This window comes from Hemiscyllium ocellatum (assembly GCF_020745735.1).
Source record: "Hemiscyllium ocellatum isolate sHemOce1 chromosome Y unlocalized genomic scaffold, sHemOce1.pat.X.cur. SUPER_Y_unloc_2, whole genome shotgun sequence".
NCBI lineage: Eukaryota > Metazoa > Chordata > Chondrichthyes > Orectolobiformes > Hemiscylliidae > Hemiscyllium > Hemiscyllium ocellatum.
In genome coordinates, this window is record NW_026867601.1 from 379,202 (window position 1) to 392,983 (window position 13,782).

The window sequence follows — 13,782 nt, forward strand, 5'->3', positions numbered from 1 at the left end:
GAATGAGCTGCCAGAGGATGTGGTGGAGGCTGGTACAATGACAACATTTAAGATGCATCTGGATGGGTATATGAATAGGAAGGGTTTGGAGGGATACGGGGTGGGGTGCTGGGCAGGCGGGAATGGACTGGGTTGGGACATCTGGGTCGGCACGGACAGGTTGGATTGGAGGGGGCCTTGTTTCTGTGCTGCGCGTCTTCTGTGACTCCCAGATGGGGGGGGGGGGGGGGGCAGTGGGCTGAGGGGTGGCAGGTGGAGTTCAATTCAGATAAATGCGAGGGGCTGCATTTTGGGAAAGCAAATCTTAGCGGGACTTATACACTTAATGGGAAGGTCCTGGGGGAGTGTTGCTGAACACAGAGACCTTTGTGGGATATAGGTAAATTAATGTTACTTCTGCAAGTATAATTGATTATATAAAAATAAGTGAACTCACACCAGTGTGTAATTGTTTCATCCAGGAGCTGAGTCAACAAGAATGGAAACTATGTGGAGGAAATGCATAATTTTTTTTTGTATTAGCTAAAAATGTCTGCAAGAAAGAAAGGGGACAGCAAAACAATGGTAGATATTACAGGCAGCTAGATAAGGTGCTGTGAGGGGAGGCAGTTAAACTAGATACGCCTGTATAAACAATAGGTATAAACGTCTGTTTCCCACTTTTACAGAAACACAGGAACAAACCCCAATTAAAAGGGCTTAGCGATAAGATGCTGTGAGGGGCGACACAGATGGAGGGAGTAAATAATGGTAAGGCAAGGATGGGATGACATCAAACGGCCTTGTGAGGCCAGGAATAAGCATTTTGTCAGAGACGAGGCCGGATAAGACAAGAGATAAACAGGTACCGGTCTTAGGGGAGTGGAGGATGTAAACGGGGGGGAACAAAGAAATAAGAAAAAAATACGTAGGAACCAAATTATATAAATATCGAGTATTTGTTGAATTCGGTGTGTTTTGTCCCTGCCTTGTGGACATCGCACCCACTTGCAAGTGTGAAATAAAGGGCACTACTGATTCAGATCTTGTCTCGGACTGAAATTATTGATGTGAGTGAGCTTTGTTTCTCACACTTTGGAGTGCGGGTTCATAGCTCCTTGATGTGCAGGTTAGGGTGGGATTGGCCGTACTAAATTGTCCCCGTAGTGCCCAGGGATGTGCAGGTTAGGGTGGGATTGGCCGTGCTAAATTGTCCCCGTAGTGCCCAGGGATGTGCAGGTTAGGGTGGGATTGGCCGTGCTAAATTGTCCCCGTAGTGCCCAGATTACAACAGGATCTGGACCAGATGGGCCGAAGGGCTGAGAAGTGGCAGATGGAGTTTAATTCAGATAAATGCGAGGGGCTGCATTTTGGGAAAGCAAATCTTAGCGGGACTTATACACTTAATGGTAAGGTCCTGGGGGAGTGTTGGTGAACACAGAGACCTTGGAGTGCAGGGTCATAGCTCCTTGAAAGTGGAGTCACAGGTGGATAGGATAGTGAAGGAGGGGTTTGGTATGCTTCCCTTTATTGGTCAGAGTATTGAGTACAGGAGTTGGGGGGGGGTCACGTTGCGGCTGTACAGGACATGGGTTAGGGGACCCCTGTTGGAATATTGTGTTCAATCCCGGTCTCCCTGCTACAGGAAGGATGTTGTGGGAGGGTTCGGAAAAGATGGACAAGGATGTTGGAGGGTTTGAGCTACAGGGAGAGGCTGGACAGGCTGGGGCTGTTTTCCCTGGAGCGTCGGAGGCTGAGGGGTGACCTTATAGAGGTTTATAACATCACGAGGGGAGGGGTAAATAGCCAAGGTCTTTTCCCCCCTGGGGTGGGGGAGGCTGAGGGGGTGACCTTATAGAGGGTTATAACATCACGAGGGTCATGGATCGGGTAAATAGACACGGTCCTTTACCCCCTGGGTGGGGGAGACCAGAACTAGAGGGTCACAGGTTGACATTGTGCTATCCCCCATCTCCCTGAAGGAATGGCCTCGAAGTGAGGGGGGATGGGACAGAAAAGGGGCGAAGTGCGCAGGTGCGATGCCGGCGGTACGGCTACGCGCAGCCGCACTACCGCGCGGAGAAAGGGGCGAGGTGCGCAGGTGCGGTGCCGGCGGTACGGCTCCGCGCAGCCGCACTGCCGCGGGGGGTGATGCGTGGCGTGCGTGCGTGCGTGGGGGCGCGGCTCAGGGTTCGGCCAGCGTCCCACGTGACACCCCAGCTCCGCCCGCAATACGTCACCAAAGTGGGCGGGGTCACCTTTCGAAGTCATCGTCGTCGTCGGTCGGGTGAGGGACAGGTAGGCCTCGTGCAGGCGTGGGGGAGGGGAGGGGGGAAGGGGGGCAAAAGGACGGCACTGCGCAGCCGCAACGGGGAGAGGGACGCTCGCGCGCGAATCGCCGTCGGACCTTCGGGCGGGGGGGGAGGGGCCGCGACTGGCGACTGAGGAAGACGGGGAAAGGGCGCAGGCGCGGCGGGGAAGGGGTGTGGGCGTGGCTTACCCTACCTGCCGTGAGGACGCAGGCGCGGCGGGGGGAGTGTTTGCGTGGGGGGGCGTGGCTCATCCTTTCTGCCGTGACGGCGCAGGCGCGGCGGTGGGTGGGTGTGTGTGTGAGAGAGTGGGGGGGCGTGGCTACCCTTCCTGCCGTGACGACGCAGGCGCGGCGGGGGGGGGGTGGAGTGTGTGCGTAGGGGGTGTGGCTCATCCATCCTGCCGTGACGACGCAGGCGCGGCGGGGGGGAGTGTGTGCGTAGGGGGCGTGGCTCACCCGTCCTGCCGTGAGGGCGCAGGCGTGGTGGCGGCCCCGCCGTGAGGGCGCAGGCGCGGTGGCGGCCCGGCCGTGACCGCGCAGGCGCTATTGCGTCCCCGCCGTCCCTGCGCAGGCGCGGTGAGGTTGTCTGGAGGGGAAGCGTCTTTGTGCGTCCGCCATTTGGTGAGAGAGGAGCAGGTGAAGGAGGGTCGTCCTTCTCTCTCCGTCCCTCCCTCCCTCACTCTCCGTGTGCCCCCCCTGCTCATCTATAACCCCCTCCCCAACAACAGGTGAGCCTCAGGGAGGGGGTGGGGGGGGGTGGTTTATCTGTTTAAATGTGTCTGTGTGAGAGAGGGGCAATAGTGATCATAACATGGAGGGAGGGGGGCAATAGTGATCATAACATGGAGGGAGGGGGCAATAGTGATCATAACATGGAGGGAGGGGGCAGTAGTGATCATAACATGGAGGGAGGGGGCAGTAGTGATCATAACATGGAGGGAGGGGGCGATAGTGATCATAACATGGAGGGAGGGGCGATAGTGATCATAACATGGAGGGAGGGGGGCAATAGTGATCATAACATGGAGGGAGGGGGGCAATAGTGATCATAACATGGAGGGAGGGGGGCAATAGTGATCATAACATGGAGGGAGGGGGCAATAGTGATCATAACATGGAGGGAGGGGGCAGTAGTGATCATAACATGGAGGGAGGGGGGCGATAGTGATCATAACATGGAGGGAGGGGGGCGATAGTGATCATAACATGGAGGGAGGGGGCGATAGTGATCATAACATGGAGGGAGGGGGGCGATAGTGATCATAACATGGAGGGAGGGGGGCGATAGTGATCATAACATGGAGGGAGGGGGGCGATAGTGATCATAACATGGAGGGAGGGGGGCGATAGTGATCATAACATGGAGGGAGGGGGGCGATAGTGATCATAACATGGAGGGAGGGGGGCGATAGTGATCATAACATGGAGGGAGGGGCGCGATAGTGATCATAACATGGAGGGAGGGGCGCAATAGTGATCATAACATGGAGGGAGGGGGCGATAGTGATCATAACATGGAGGGAGGGGGCGATAGTGATCATAACGTGGAGGGAGGGGACGATAGTGATCATAACATGGAGGGAGGGGGCAATAGTGATCATAACATGGAGGGAGGGGGCGATAGTGATCATAACATGGAGGGAGGGGGCGATAGTGATCATAACATGGAGGGAGGGGGGCGATAGTGATCATAACATGGAGGGAGGGGGGCGATAGTGATCATAACATGGAGGGAGGGGGGCGATAATGATCATAACATGGAGGGCGGGGGGTTTGGGATCATAACATGGAGGGAGGGGGGCGATAGTGATCATAACATGGAGGGAGGGGGGCGATAGTGATCATAACATGGAGGGAGGGGGCGATAATGATCATAACATGGAGGGCGGGGGGGTTGGGATCATAACATGGAGGGAGGGGGGCGATAGTGATCATAACATGGAGGGAGGGGGCGATAGTGATCATAACATGGAGGGAGGGGGCGATAGTGATCAAAACATGGAGGGATGGGGGCGATAGTGATCATAACATGGAGGGAGAGGGGCGATAGTGATCATAACATGGAGGGAGGGGGGCAATAGTGATCATAACATGGAGGGAGGGGGGGCGATAGTGATCACTATTCAATTAACCCCCTCAATTAATCCCTTGTTTCCGGGATTGGGGAAGAGTGATCATAATGTCGCCCGCACGCACGTGTGTGTGTTGGGTGGGGCTACTTCTCTTCTCTCCCTCCACCCCCTCCCCGTCGTCAGGAGGGTGGAAACAGGTGCTAAGTCTGTGTTTTTTGTGTGTGGGGGGGTGTGCCGGGTGAGAATAATTCACCCGTCTCCCCCAAAACAATTAATGCCTCGTTTCTGGTTTCGGGGAAGAGCGATCATAATGTCGTGTGTGTGTGTGTGGGGTGAGGAAATTTTCCCCCCCTTCCCCATCCCCTGGAGGGAGGAAACAGCTGCGAAGTGGGTGTTTTTTGTGTGTTGGGGGGTGTTGGGTGAGAATAATTCAACCCCCACCCACCCCCACAAACAATGAATGCATCGTTCCTGGGTTCGGGAAAGTACGATCATAACGTCACGCGTGTGTGTGTGTGGGGTGCGGAAACTTTCTCTTCCTTTCCCAACGCCCGGGATGGAAGAAACAGGTGTTAAGTGGGTGTTTTATTTGGTTTGGTTTGGGGGGGGTTCCTGGGGGAGAATAATTCATTCCCTCCCCCAGCCCCTCCAATTGATCCCTCGTTTCTGGTTCACTATTCGGGGAAGAGCGATCACAACATCGAAAAGCCGCCGTGTCTTTACAAGGTAATCTTCCCTCCCCCGACACCCAGGAGGGAGGAAGCAGCTGTTAAGTGTGGGTTTTTTGTGTGTGTGTGTGAGGGGGGGGGGGTGTTGGGTGAGAATAATTCAACCCCCATCCCCCTTAATCAATCCCTCGTTTCTGGTTCGGGGAAGAGCAATCATAACATCGCGAGCGTGTGTGTGTGTGTGTGTGTGTGTGGGGTAAGGCAACTTTCTGTCCCCTCTCCTGTCACCAGGAGGGAGGAAACAGGTGCCAAGTTGGTGTTCCTGGGTGAGAATAATTCCTCCACAGCCCGACAATAATCTCTCATTTCCACTTTGCTCCCGGGGTAAGAGCGATCATAACGTGGAAAACCCCGTGTGTGTGTGTGCGTGTGCGTGCGTGAGGCAATGTTCTCCCATTGCCAGAAAGGAGAAAAAAAACATGAGAAATAGATGGTAATGCTTATGTTTTGCATTGGTGGGGTGGGGGGAGAGGAGAGGAGGGTAAATAACCCTCAATAAATCCTAATTTCCCCACCCCCCACTTCGGAAAGAGCAATCATAACGTTGAAAACCGGCGTGAGGCAAACCCTCCTCCCATCCCTCCCACAACAACTGCCTGGAGAAATAGTTGTTAATGCTTATGATTTTGTGGGGGTGGGGGGGTGGTGGTGTAGAACAGCACCCAGTGTGTCTTCGTTTCCACCCACTCTCACTGCTTCACCCCGGGAAGAGTGATCATAACATTGAAAACCCGTGTGAAGCAACTTTACCCTCTCCCCATCTCCCAGCCCCCGGCAACCATTGCCAGCGGGATGAAAACAGGTAGGACATAGGTGTTAACACTTCTGTGGTGGGATAAATCCTAAAATGTCCTCTCCCCCCCCCCCCCCCCACACCCCCCACTGCTTCACCCCAGAAAGAGCGACCGTAACATCGAAACCTGGTGTGAGGCAACTACTTGCCCCACCCCGAAACCCCAGCATGGAGGAAGGTTCCCCATGGGAGACAAGTTAGCAAGGTTAGATCTCAGGGAATACAGGGAGAGCTAGCCACATGGAGACAGAACTGGCTCAAAGGTAGAAGACAGAGGGTGGTGGTGGAGGGTTGTTTTTCAGACTGGAGGCCTGTGACCAGTGGAGTGCCACAAGGATCGGTGCTGGGCCCCTCTACTTATCGTCATTTATATAAATGATTTGGATGTGAATGTAGGCGGTGTGGTTATTAAGTTTGCAGATGACCCCAGAATTGGAGGTGTAGTGGGACAGCGAAGAGGGTTACCTCAGATTACAACAGGATCTGGACCAGATGGGCTAATGGGCTGAGAAGTGGCAGATGGAGTTTAATTCAGATAAATGTGAGGTGCTGCATTTTGGGAAAACAAATCTTAGCAGGACTTATCCACTTAATGGTAAGGTCCTAGGGAGTGTTGCTGATCAAAGAGACCTTGGAGTGCAGGGTCATAGCTCCTTGAAAGTGGAGTCGCAGGTAGATAGGGTAGTGAAGGAGGGGTTTGGTATGCTTTCCTTTATTGGTCAGAGTATTGAGTACAGGAGTTGGGAGGACATGCTATGGCTGTACAGGATTTTTGGGATAGTGTGTTCAATTCTGGTCTCTCTCTCATAGGAATGATGCTAAACTTGAAAGGGTTCAGAAAAGATTTACGAGGATGTTGCCATGGTTGGAGGGTTTGAGCTACAGGGAGAGGCTGGACAGGCTGGGGCTGTTTTCCCTGGAGCGTCGGAGGCTGAGGGGTGACCTTATAGAGGTTTATAACATCACGAGGGGTGTGGATAGGGTAAATGGACATGGTTTTTTCCCCCTGGGGTGGGGTGAGTCCAGAACTAGAGGATGTAGGTTTAAGGTGAGATGGGGGAAAGGGACCCGAGGGAAAGCTTTTTCCCCCAGAGGGTGGTGCGTGTGTGGGAGGAGATGCCAGAGGAAGGGGTGGGGGCTGGTACAATGACAGCATTTAAAAGGTGGATGGGGGGACAGGAACAGGAAGGGTTTAGAGGGAGCTGGGGCCAAGTGAGGCAACTCCCCCTCGCTAACTCTGGGATGGAGAAAGCTGTGCAGAAGATAGATGCTGTTCTGTAACCTTTTTGTGGGAGCAGAGGGGGAGAAGAACAGCCTGATCTCCTCACTCAGCCCCAACCCCCTCTGCGTCACAGAGAAAGGCATCATAACGTCAAATACCGAAATTTAAAAGCCAAGGAAGGGTGACTTCCCGCCATCACCAGGAGAAAACAGGGGAGGTAGGTAGGTTTCGGATGTTTGTTTGTCGTATCAGAGTGCGGGGGAGATGACCCTGACGCGTTCTCATTCCCCGTCGGCCACTCTACAGCAGGAAAGAGCAATCACAATGTCAAATCCCACCACCCCCCCCCCCCGAAAACACCAGCCTGGTAAGTCGCTGGGGGCGCCTATTGATGTCGATGTTGTTCTGTAACCTTTGGGAGGCTGGGAGTGGGGCCGGATATTCCTGACATCTCTTCATTCCCCACTCCCAGCCGCCCCCAGAGAGGAGTGATCCTAACATCAAAAACTCAGAGAAGACCAATCTCGCCTTTCACCGGGCGGAGGACGCAGGTAAGAATGTGGATGTCAGCGTGTTGGGGCAGGGGATAGCGGAATGACCCTGAAATGTATCCTCTCATTCCCTTCCGCCTCCCCCCAGAAATAATAACCGTACCATCAAAGGCCAGGAAGGCAGTGTTTCTCCCCCCTCCCTCTCCCCCCTTCACCATCTCCCTCTGTCATCGCCACTTCACTCTGTGACGGAGTAAGGAAACAGGTGAGGAAATGGATCTTCAGTGTTGTGTCAGATCACGTTGTGTCCTTGAGGGGGGGGTAGGGTGAGGTCAAGCCGAGTATAAAATCTCCTGACTAATGCGGAAACATCCTCACCCAACCCTTTCACCTTCCCCCCACCCCTACCCCCAAAAAACAATCCCCCCTTCCCCCAACCTCGACCCCGGCTCTCTCTCTCTCTCTCTCTCTCTCTCCCCCCAGCGGAAAGAGTGATCGTAACATCAAAACGAGGAAGACAGCGTCCCTCTATTTATCTCCCACTCCCCCCACCCCACCCTACCCCACCCCACCCCATCGCTGACCTGCCAGGAGGAGGAAACAGGTGAGCGCACAGATATTAACGTAGACCATGTTACAAACCGGGATGGAGGGGGGATAAAAAAAAACAGGCGAACCCTGAAATGATACATAAACTAATATATACACATCCTCACCCACCCGCACCCACCCCAATACCCCCCACCAGCTCTCTCTCTCTCTGTTCAGCGGAAAGAGCGATCATAACACCTAAACCGTGAAGACAACGTCCCGCTTTACCTCCCTCCCCTTCCCCCTCCCCCCTCCCCCCTGGCCCCCTCCCATTCGACTTCTCCCCCATTCCCACCCCCCCATCCACCCCCACTCTCCCACTTCCCCCAAAGACCCAAGAGCAACCAGGAAGAGGAAGCAGGTGAGAGAATAGATAATCGATGTCGCTTTAGGTGGTGTTTGTAACTGGGGAGGGGGGGTTGGGGGAAGGGGAAGGGAGGTGGACGAAGGCAGGGGAAGCCCTGATTGCTGTCTTGTAGTAAATATGTACACACCCACAGCTTCCTAACCCCACCCCCTCCCCCACTCAAACGCTCGCTCCCTTCCCTCGACAGGAGGGGTGATCCTGAATCACCAAACCAGGAAGGGTGATCCCCACCCGATTTCAGTCAGTATCACACCTGGCAACTGTATCAGACCTTAAGTCTGAACACATTGGGAGGGAGTGGCGTGTGTAGTTCGGGTCACCACGCCGTAGGCAAGATGTGGAGGCTTTGTGAACGGGGTTTCCCAGACCGTGACCTGGATTGGAGGGCATTGCCTACAAGTGCGTGAAAACTCCTGAGGTGTGGATTGTCAGGGCCTTTCTACCGCACCCCCGGGGTGGGAATCTCCAAATACTGGACAGCGTGGGTTTAAGGCGGAGGGGGGGGGGGGGGGGGGAGGTTAAAAAGGAGATTCGCGAGACAGGTTTGTTTTCACAGAGAGGGTGGTGGGTGCCTGGAACCAGGGGGAGGTGGGGGAGGTAGATACAGCTGCAGTGTCATTTAGACAGAAGTGAACAGGGAAGGAGTGCAGGGATATGGACCATGTGCAGTCAGGAAGGAGAAATTAGGAACAGTATCGTGGTTGGCATGGAATTGCCTGCCTGTTCTTTTCCTCCACATACCGATCCATGCCATAGCAACGTATGTGTTTTATTATATATATATATCTATATATCTATCCCCGGGAGAGAGAGAAAGGGACAGGTGAGTAAATAAATCTGATGTAAATGTACAGAATATATAGTGTGCTCTGACCCAGAGAGAGGGAGGGAGTCAGGAGAGTGAATAATTCTGATGATAAATGTATAGAATATATAATGTGCTGTGACCCAGAGAGAGGGGGACTAGGTAAATGAATAATGCTGGTGTAAATGTATGGAATATATAACCTGCTGTGACCCAGAGAGAGGGAGGGAGGGAGTCAGGAGGGTAAGTAATCCTGATGTAAATGTATAGAATATATAACCTGCTCTGACCAAGAGAGAGAGGGACAGGAGTGTAAATAATTCTGATCTAAATATATAGAATATATAACCCACTCTGTCCCATAGAGAGGAAAGGAGTCAGGAGAGTGAGTAATTTTGATGGTAAATGTATAGAATATATAACCTATGACCCAGAAAGGGGGAATATGCAAATGAATAATTCTGATGTAAATATATAGAATATATAAGCCGCTCTGTCCCAGAGAGGGGAAGGGAGTCAGGCGAGTGAATAATTCTGATAATAAATGTATAGAATATATAAACTACTCTGACCCAGAAAGAGAGAGGGCAATAGAAGGTTACTTAATTCTGATGTAAATGTATAGAATATCTAAGCTGCTCGCTCCCAGAGAGGAGGAGATAGGAGAGTGAATAATTCTGATCTAAATGAATAGAATATATAACCTGCTCTGACCCAGAGAGAGAGATACAAGAGTGAAAAATGCTGATGTAAATGTATACAATATATAACCTGCTGTGACCCAGAGACAGAGGAGCACAGGAGAGTAAATCATTCTGATCTAGGTGTATAGAATAGAAAACTCTCTGTGACGCAACAGAGGGAGGGGGACAGGAGTATAAACCATCCTGGGGTCGATGTATGGAATATATAACCCACTGTGACCCGCAGAGGGAGGGGGACAGGAGTATAAACCATCCTGGGGTCAATGTATGGAATATATAACCCACTGTGACCCGCAGAGGGAGGGGGACAGGAGTATAAACCATCCTGGGGTCAATGTATGGAATATATAACCCGCTGTGACCCGCAGAGGGAATGAGACGGGAGTATAAACCATCCTGGGGTAAATGTATGGAATATATGACCCACTGTGACCCAGAGGGAGGGGAACTGGGGTATAAACCATCCTGGGGTCAGTGTATGGAATATATAACCCACTGTGACCCAGAGGGAGGGAGACAGGAGTATAAACCATCCTGGGGTCAGTGTATGGAATATATAACCCACTGTGACCCTGAGGGAGGGGAACTGGGGTATAAACCATCCTGGGGTCAATGTATGGAATATATAACCCACTGTGACCCAGAGGGAGGGAGACAGGAGTATAAACCATCCTGGGGTCAGTGTATGGAATATATAACCCACTGTGACCCCGAGGGAGGGGGACAGGAGTGTACATCATCCTGGGGTCAATGTATGGAATATATAACCCACTGTGACCCAGAGGGAGGGAGACAGGAGTATAAACTATCCTGGGGTCAGTGTATGGAATATATAACCGACTGTGACCCGCAGAGGGAGGGGCACAGGAGTATACATCATCCTGGGGTCAATGTATGGAATATATAACCCGCTGTGACCCGCAGAGGGAGGGAGACGGGAGTATAAACCATCCTGGGGTCAATGTATGGAATATATAACCCACTGTGACCCGCAGAGGGAGGGGGACAGGAGTATAAACCATCCTGGGGTCAGTGTATGGAATATATAACCCACTGTGACCCAGAGAGGGAGGGGGACAGGAGTATAAACCATCCTGGGGTCAGTGTATGGAATATATAACCCACTGTGACCCAGAGAGGGAGGGGGACAGGAGTATAAACCATCCTGGGGTCAGTGTATGGAATATATAACCCACTGTGACCCAGAGAGGGAGGGGGACAGGAGTATAAACCATCCTGGGGTCAATGTATGGAATATATAACCCACTGTGACCCAGAGGGAGGGAGACAGGAGTATACATCATCCTGGGTCAATGTATGGAATATATAACCCACTGTGACCAGCAGAGGGAGGGAGACGGGAGTATAAACCATCCTGGGGTTAGTGTATGGAATATGTAACCCACTGTGACCCAGAGGGAGGGGGACAGGAGTATAAACCATCCTGAGGTCAATGTATGGAATATATAACCCACTGTGACCCCGAGGGAGGGGGACAGGAGTATAAACCATCCTGAGGTCAATGTATGGAATATATAACCCACTGTGACCCAGAGAGGGAGGGGGACAGGAGTATAAACCATCCTGGGGTCAGTGTATGGAATATATAACCTGCTGTGACCCAGAGAGGGAGGGGGACAGGAGTATAAACCATCCTGGGGTCAATGTATGGAATATATAACCTGCTGTGACCCGCAGAGGGAGGGGAACTGGGGTATAAACCATCCTGGGGTCAATGTATGGAATATATAACCCACTGTGACCCAGAGAGGGAGGGGAACTGGGGTATAAACCATCCTGGGGTCAATGTATGGAATATGTAACCTATAACAAAAAACAGTATTTGCAGGAAATTCTCAGCGGGTCTGGCTGCATCTGTGAAGAAATTTTGGAGTTAACGTTTTGGGTCCGGTGACCCCTCTCCTTCAGAACAGCCCTCCCCTTCCACGTTCCTGACACAGTGCGGATGCCCAGAACGCCGACTCTCCTGCTCCTCGGATGCTGCCTGCACTGCTGAGCTTTTCCAGCACCACACTTCTCAGCTCTGACTCTCCGACATCTGCAGTCCTCCCCTTTTCCTGTCTGTTCCCCGTGTTAACCCAACCCCTCCGCCCCCTCCCCCCCCGTCTTCTCACGGAGACAGGACGGAGGGGTGGGAGGGGTCGGTGTGGTATGGTGTTGAGTGGTTCCCACAGACGGTGACTGTTCTCCCTGTGCCTGCTCCCTCACAGGAACGCCCCGTGTTTGCTGTGGACTGATTGACTCTGTGTTACCGTCAGCTGCGGACATTGGATCATGGAATCTGCTGTTGAAAGTGGATTGAACGTCACCCTCAGTCTCCGCCTCCTGATGCACGGCAAGGTGAGGAGTATTGAAATCGCGTACCGGTGGGTGGGGGTGGGGGTGGTTCTGTGCGTTTGTGGGGGACGGAGTACTGCTTGCTGACGGCAATGAAGGGAGCTCAGTGGAGAGTAGTTGTCTGTCTTCGTGCAGTAATACCTTCAGATATGTGTTGGTCCTTCCTTATCGTCTGCCTGATAGAAATACAGGTACGTAATTACTGCCTACTGGCATGGGGCGCTGTTATTTGTCAGAGTGCCTGATTCTGTGCATTCATCCCCAGAAGATGGGCGCCACGGTGGCACAGTGGTTAGCACTGCTGCCTCACAGCGCCTGAGACCTGGGTTCAATTCTTGACTCAGGCGCCTGACTGTGTGGAGTTTGCACGTTCTCCCCGTGTCTGCATGGGTTTCCTCCGGGTGCTCCGGTTTCCTCCCACAGTCACAAAGCTGTGCGGGTCAGGTGAATTGGCCATGCTAAATTGCCCGTAGTGTTAGGTAAGGGGTAAATGTAGGGGTATGGGTGGGTTGCGCTTTGGCGGGTTGGTGTGGACTTGTTGGGCCGAAGGGCCTGTTTCCATACTGTAGTAATCTAATCTTAAAAAAAAATACCCTTAGTTCAGCTACTTATTCAGAAATCTCACCGACAAACAAGTACTGAAAGTGATTTAAGCTAAATTCAACGTAGCAGCCAAAATCAGGCCCTCTCAAATTAAAGCCTCACATCTCAACTTGGCTGGTTTTAGTTCCCACCAACAGCAAAAATCTCTGTCCCAATAATTCTGCTATTGGATTCTTCTGGAATTTCCCTTGTTCTTAAAGACTCTGGGGTCATGTGTAAGAATCTTATAGATCATCAATAATAAGAAATAGGCACAGGGATGTGCAGGTTAGGGTGGGATTGGCCGTGCTAAATTGTCCCATAGTGTCCAGGGATGTGCAGATTAGGGTGGGATTGGCCGTGCTAAATTGTCCCGTAGTGTCCAGGGAGGTGCAGGTTAGGGTGGGATTGGCCGTGCTAAATTGTCCTCATAGTGCCCAGGGATGTGCAGATTAGGGTGGGATTGGCCGTGCTAAATTGCCCCGTAGTGTCCAGGGATGTGCAGATTAGGGTGGGATTGGCCGTGCTAAATTGTCCCGTAGTGTCCAGGGAGGTGCAGGTTAGGGTGGGATTGGCCGTGCTAAATTGTCCCCGTAGTGCCCAGGGATGTGCAAGTTAGGGTAGGATTGGACGTGATAAATTGTCCCCGTAGTGCCCAGGGATGTGCAGGTTAGGGTGGGATTGGCCGTGCTAAATTGTCCCCGTAGTGCCCAGGGATGTGCAGGTTAGGGTGGGATTGGCCGTGCTAAATTGTCCTCATAGTGCCCAGGGATGTGCAG

The 13,782-nt window shown here is 52.5% G+C and overlaps 1 protein-coding gene across 8 annotated transcripts in view; it reads left to right on the top strand.

Moving 5' to 3' along the window:
- Positions 1-2,212: 2,212 nt before the first annotated feature.
- LOC132808993 (poly(rC)-binding protein 2-like) overlaps positions 2,213-13,782 on the top strand; it is a 37,058-nt gene continuing 25,488 nt past the window's right edge. For 2 of the 8 annotated variants that reach the window (XM_060822382.1, XM_060822389.1), the window contains exons 1-3: positions 2,903-3,018; positions 7,578-7,656; positions 12,295-12,424. In XM_060822382.1, coding sequence (XP_060678365.1) covers positions 12,359-12,424 — 66 coding nt within the window. In that variant the 5' untranslated portion in view covers positions 2,903-3,018; positions 7,578-7,656; positions 12,295-12,358. Of the gene's footprint in view, positions 2,278-2,902; positions 3,019-7,577; positions 7,657-8,079; positions 8,201-8,344; positions 8,549-12,294; positions 12,425-13,782 lie in introns of those variants that run through there. The other 6 variants (XM_060822383.1, XM_060822385.1, XM_060822387.1 and 3 more) reach the window with 6 other exon arrangements.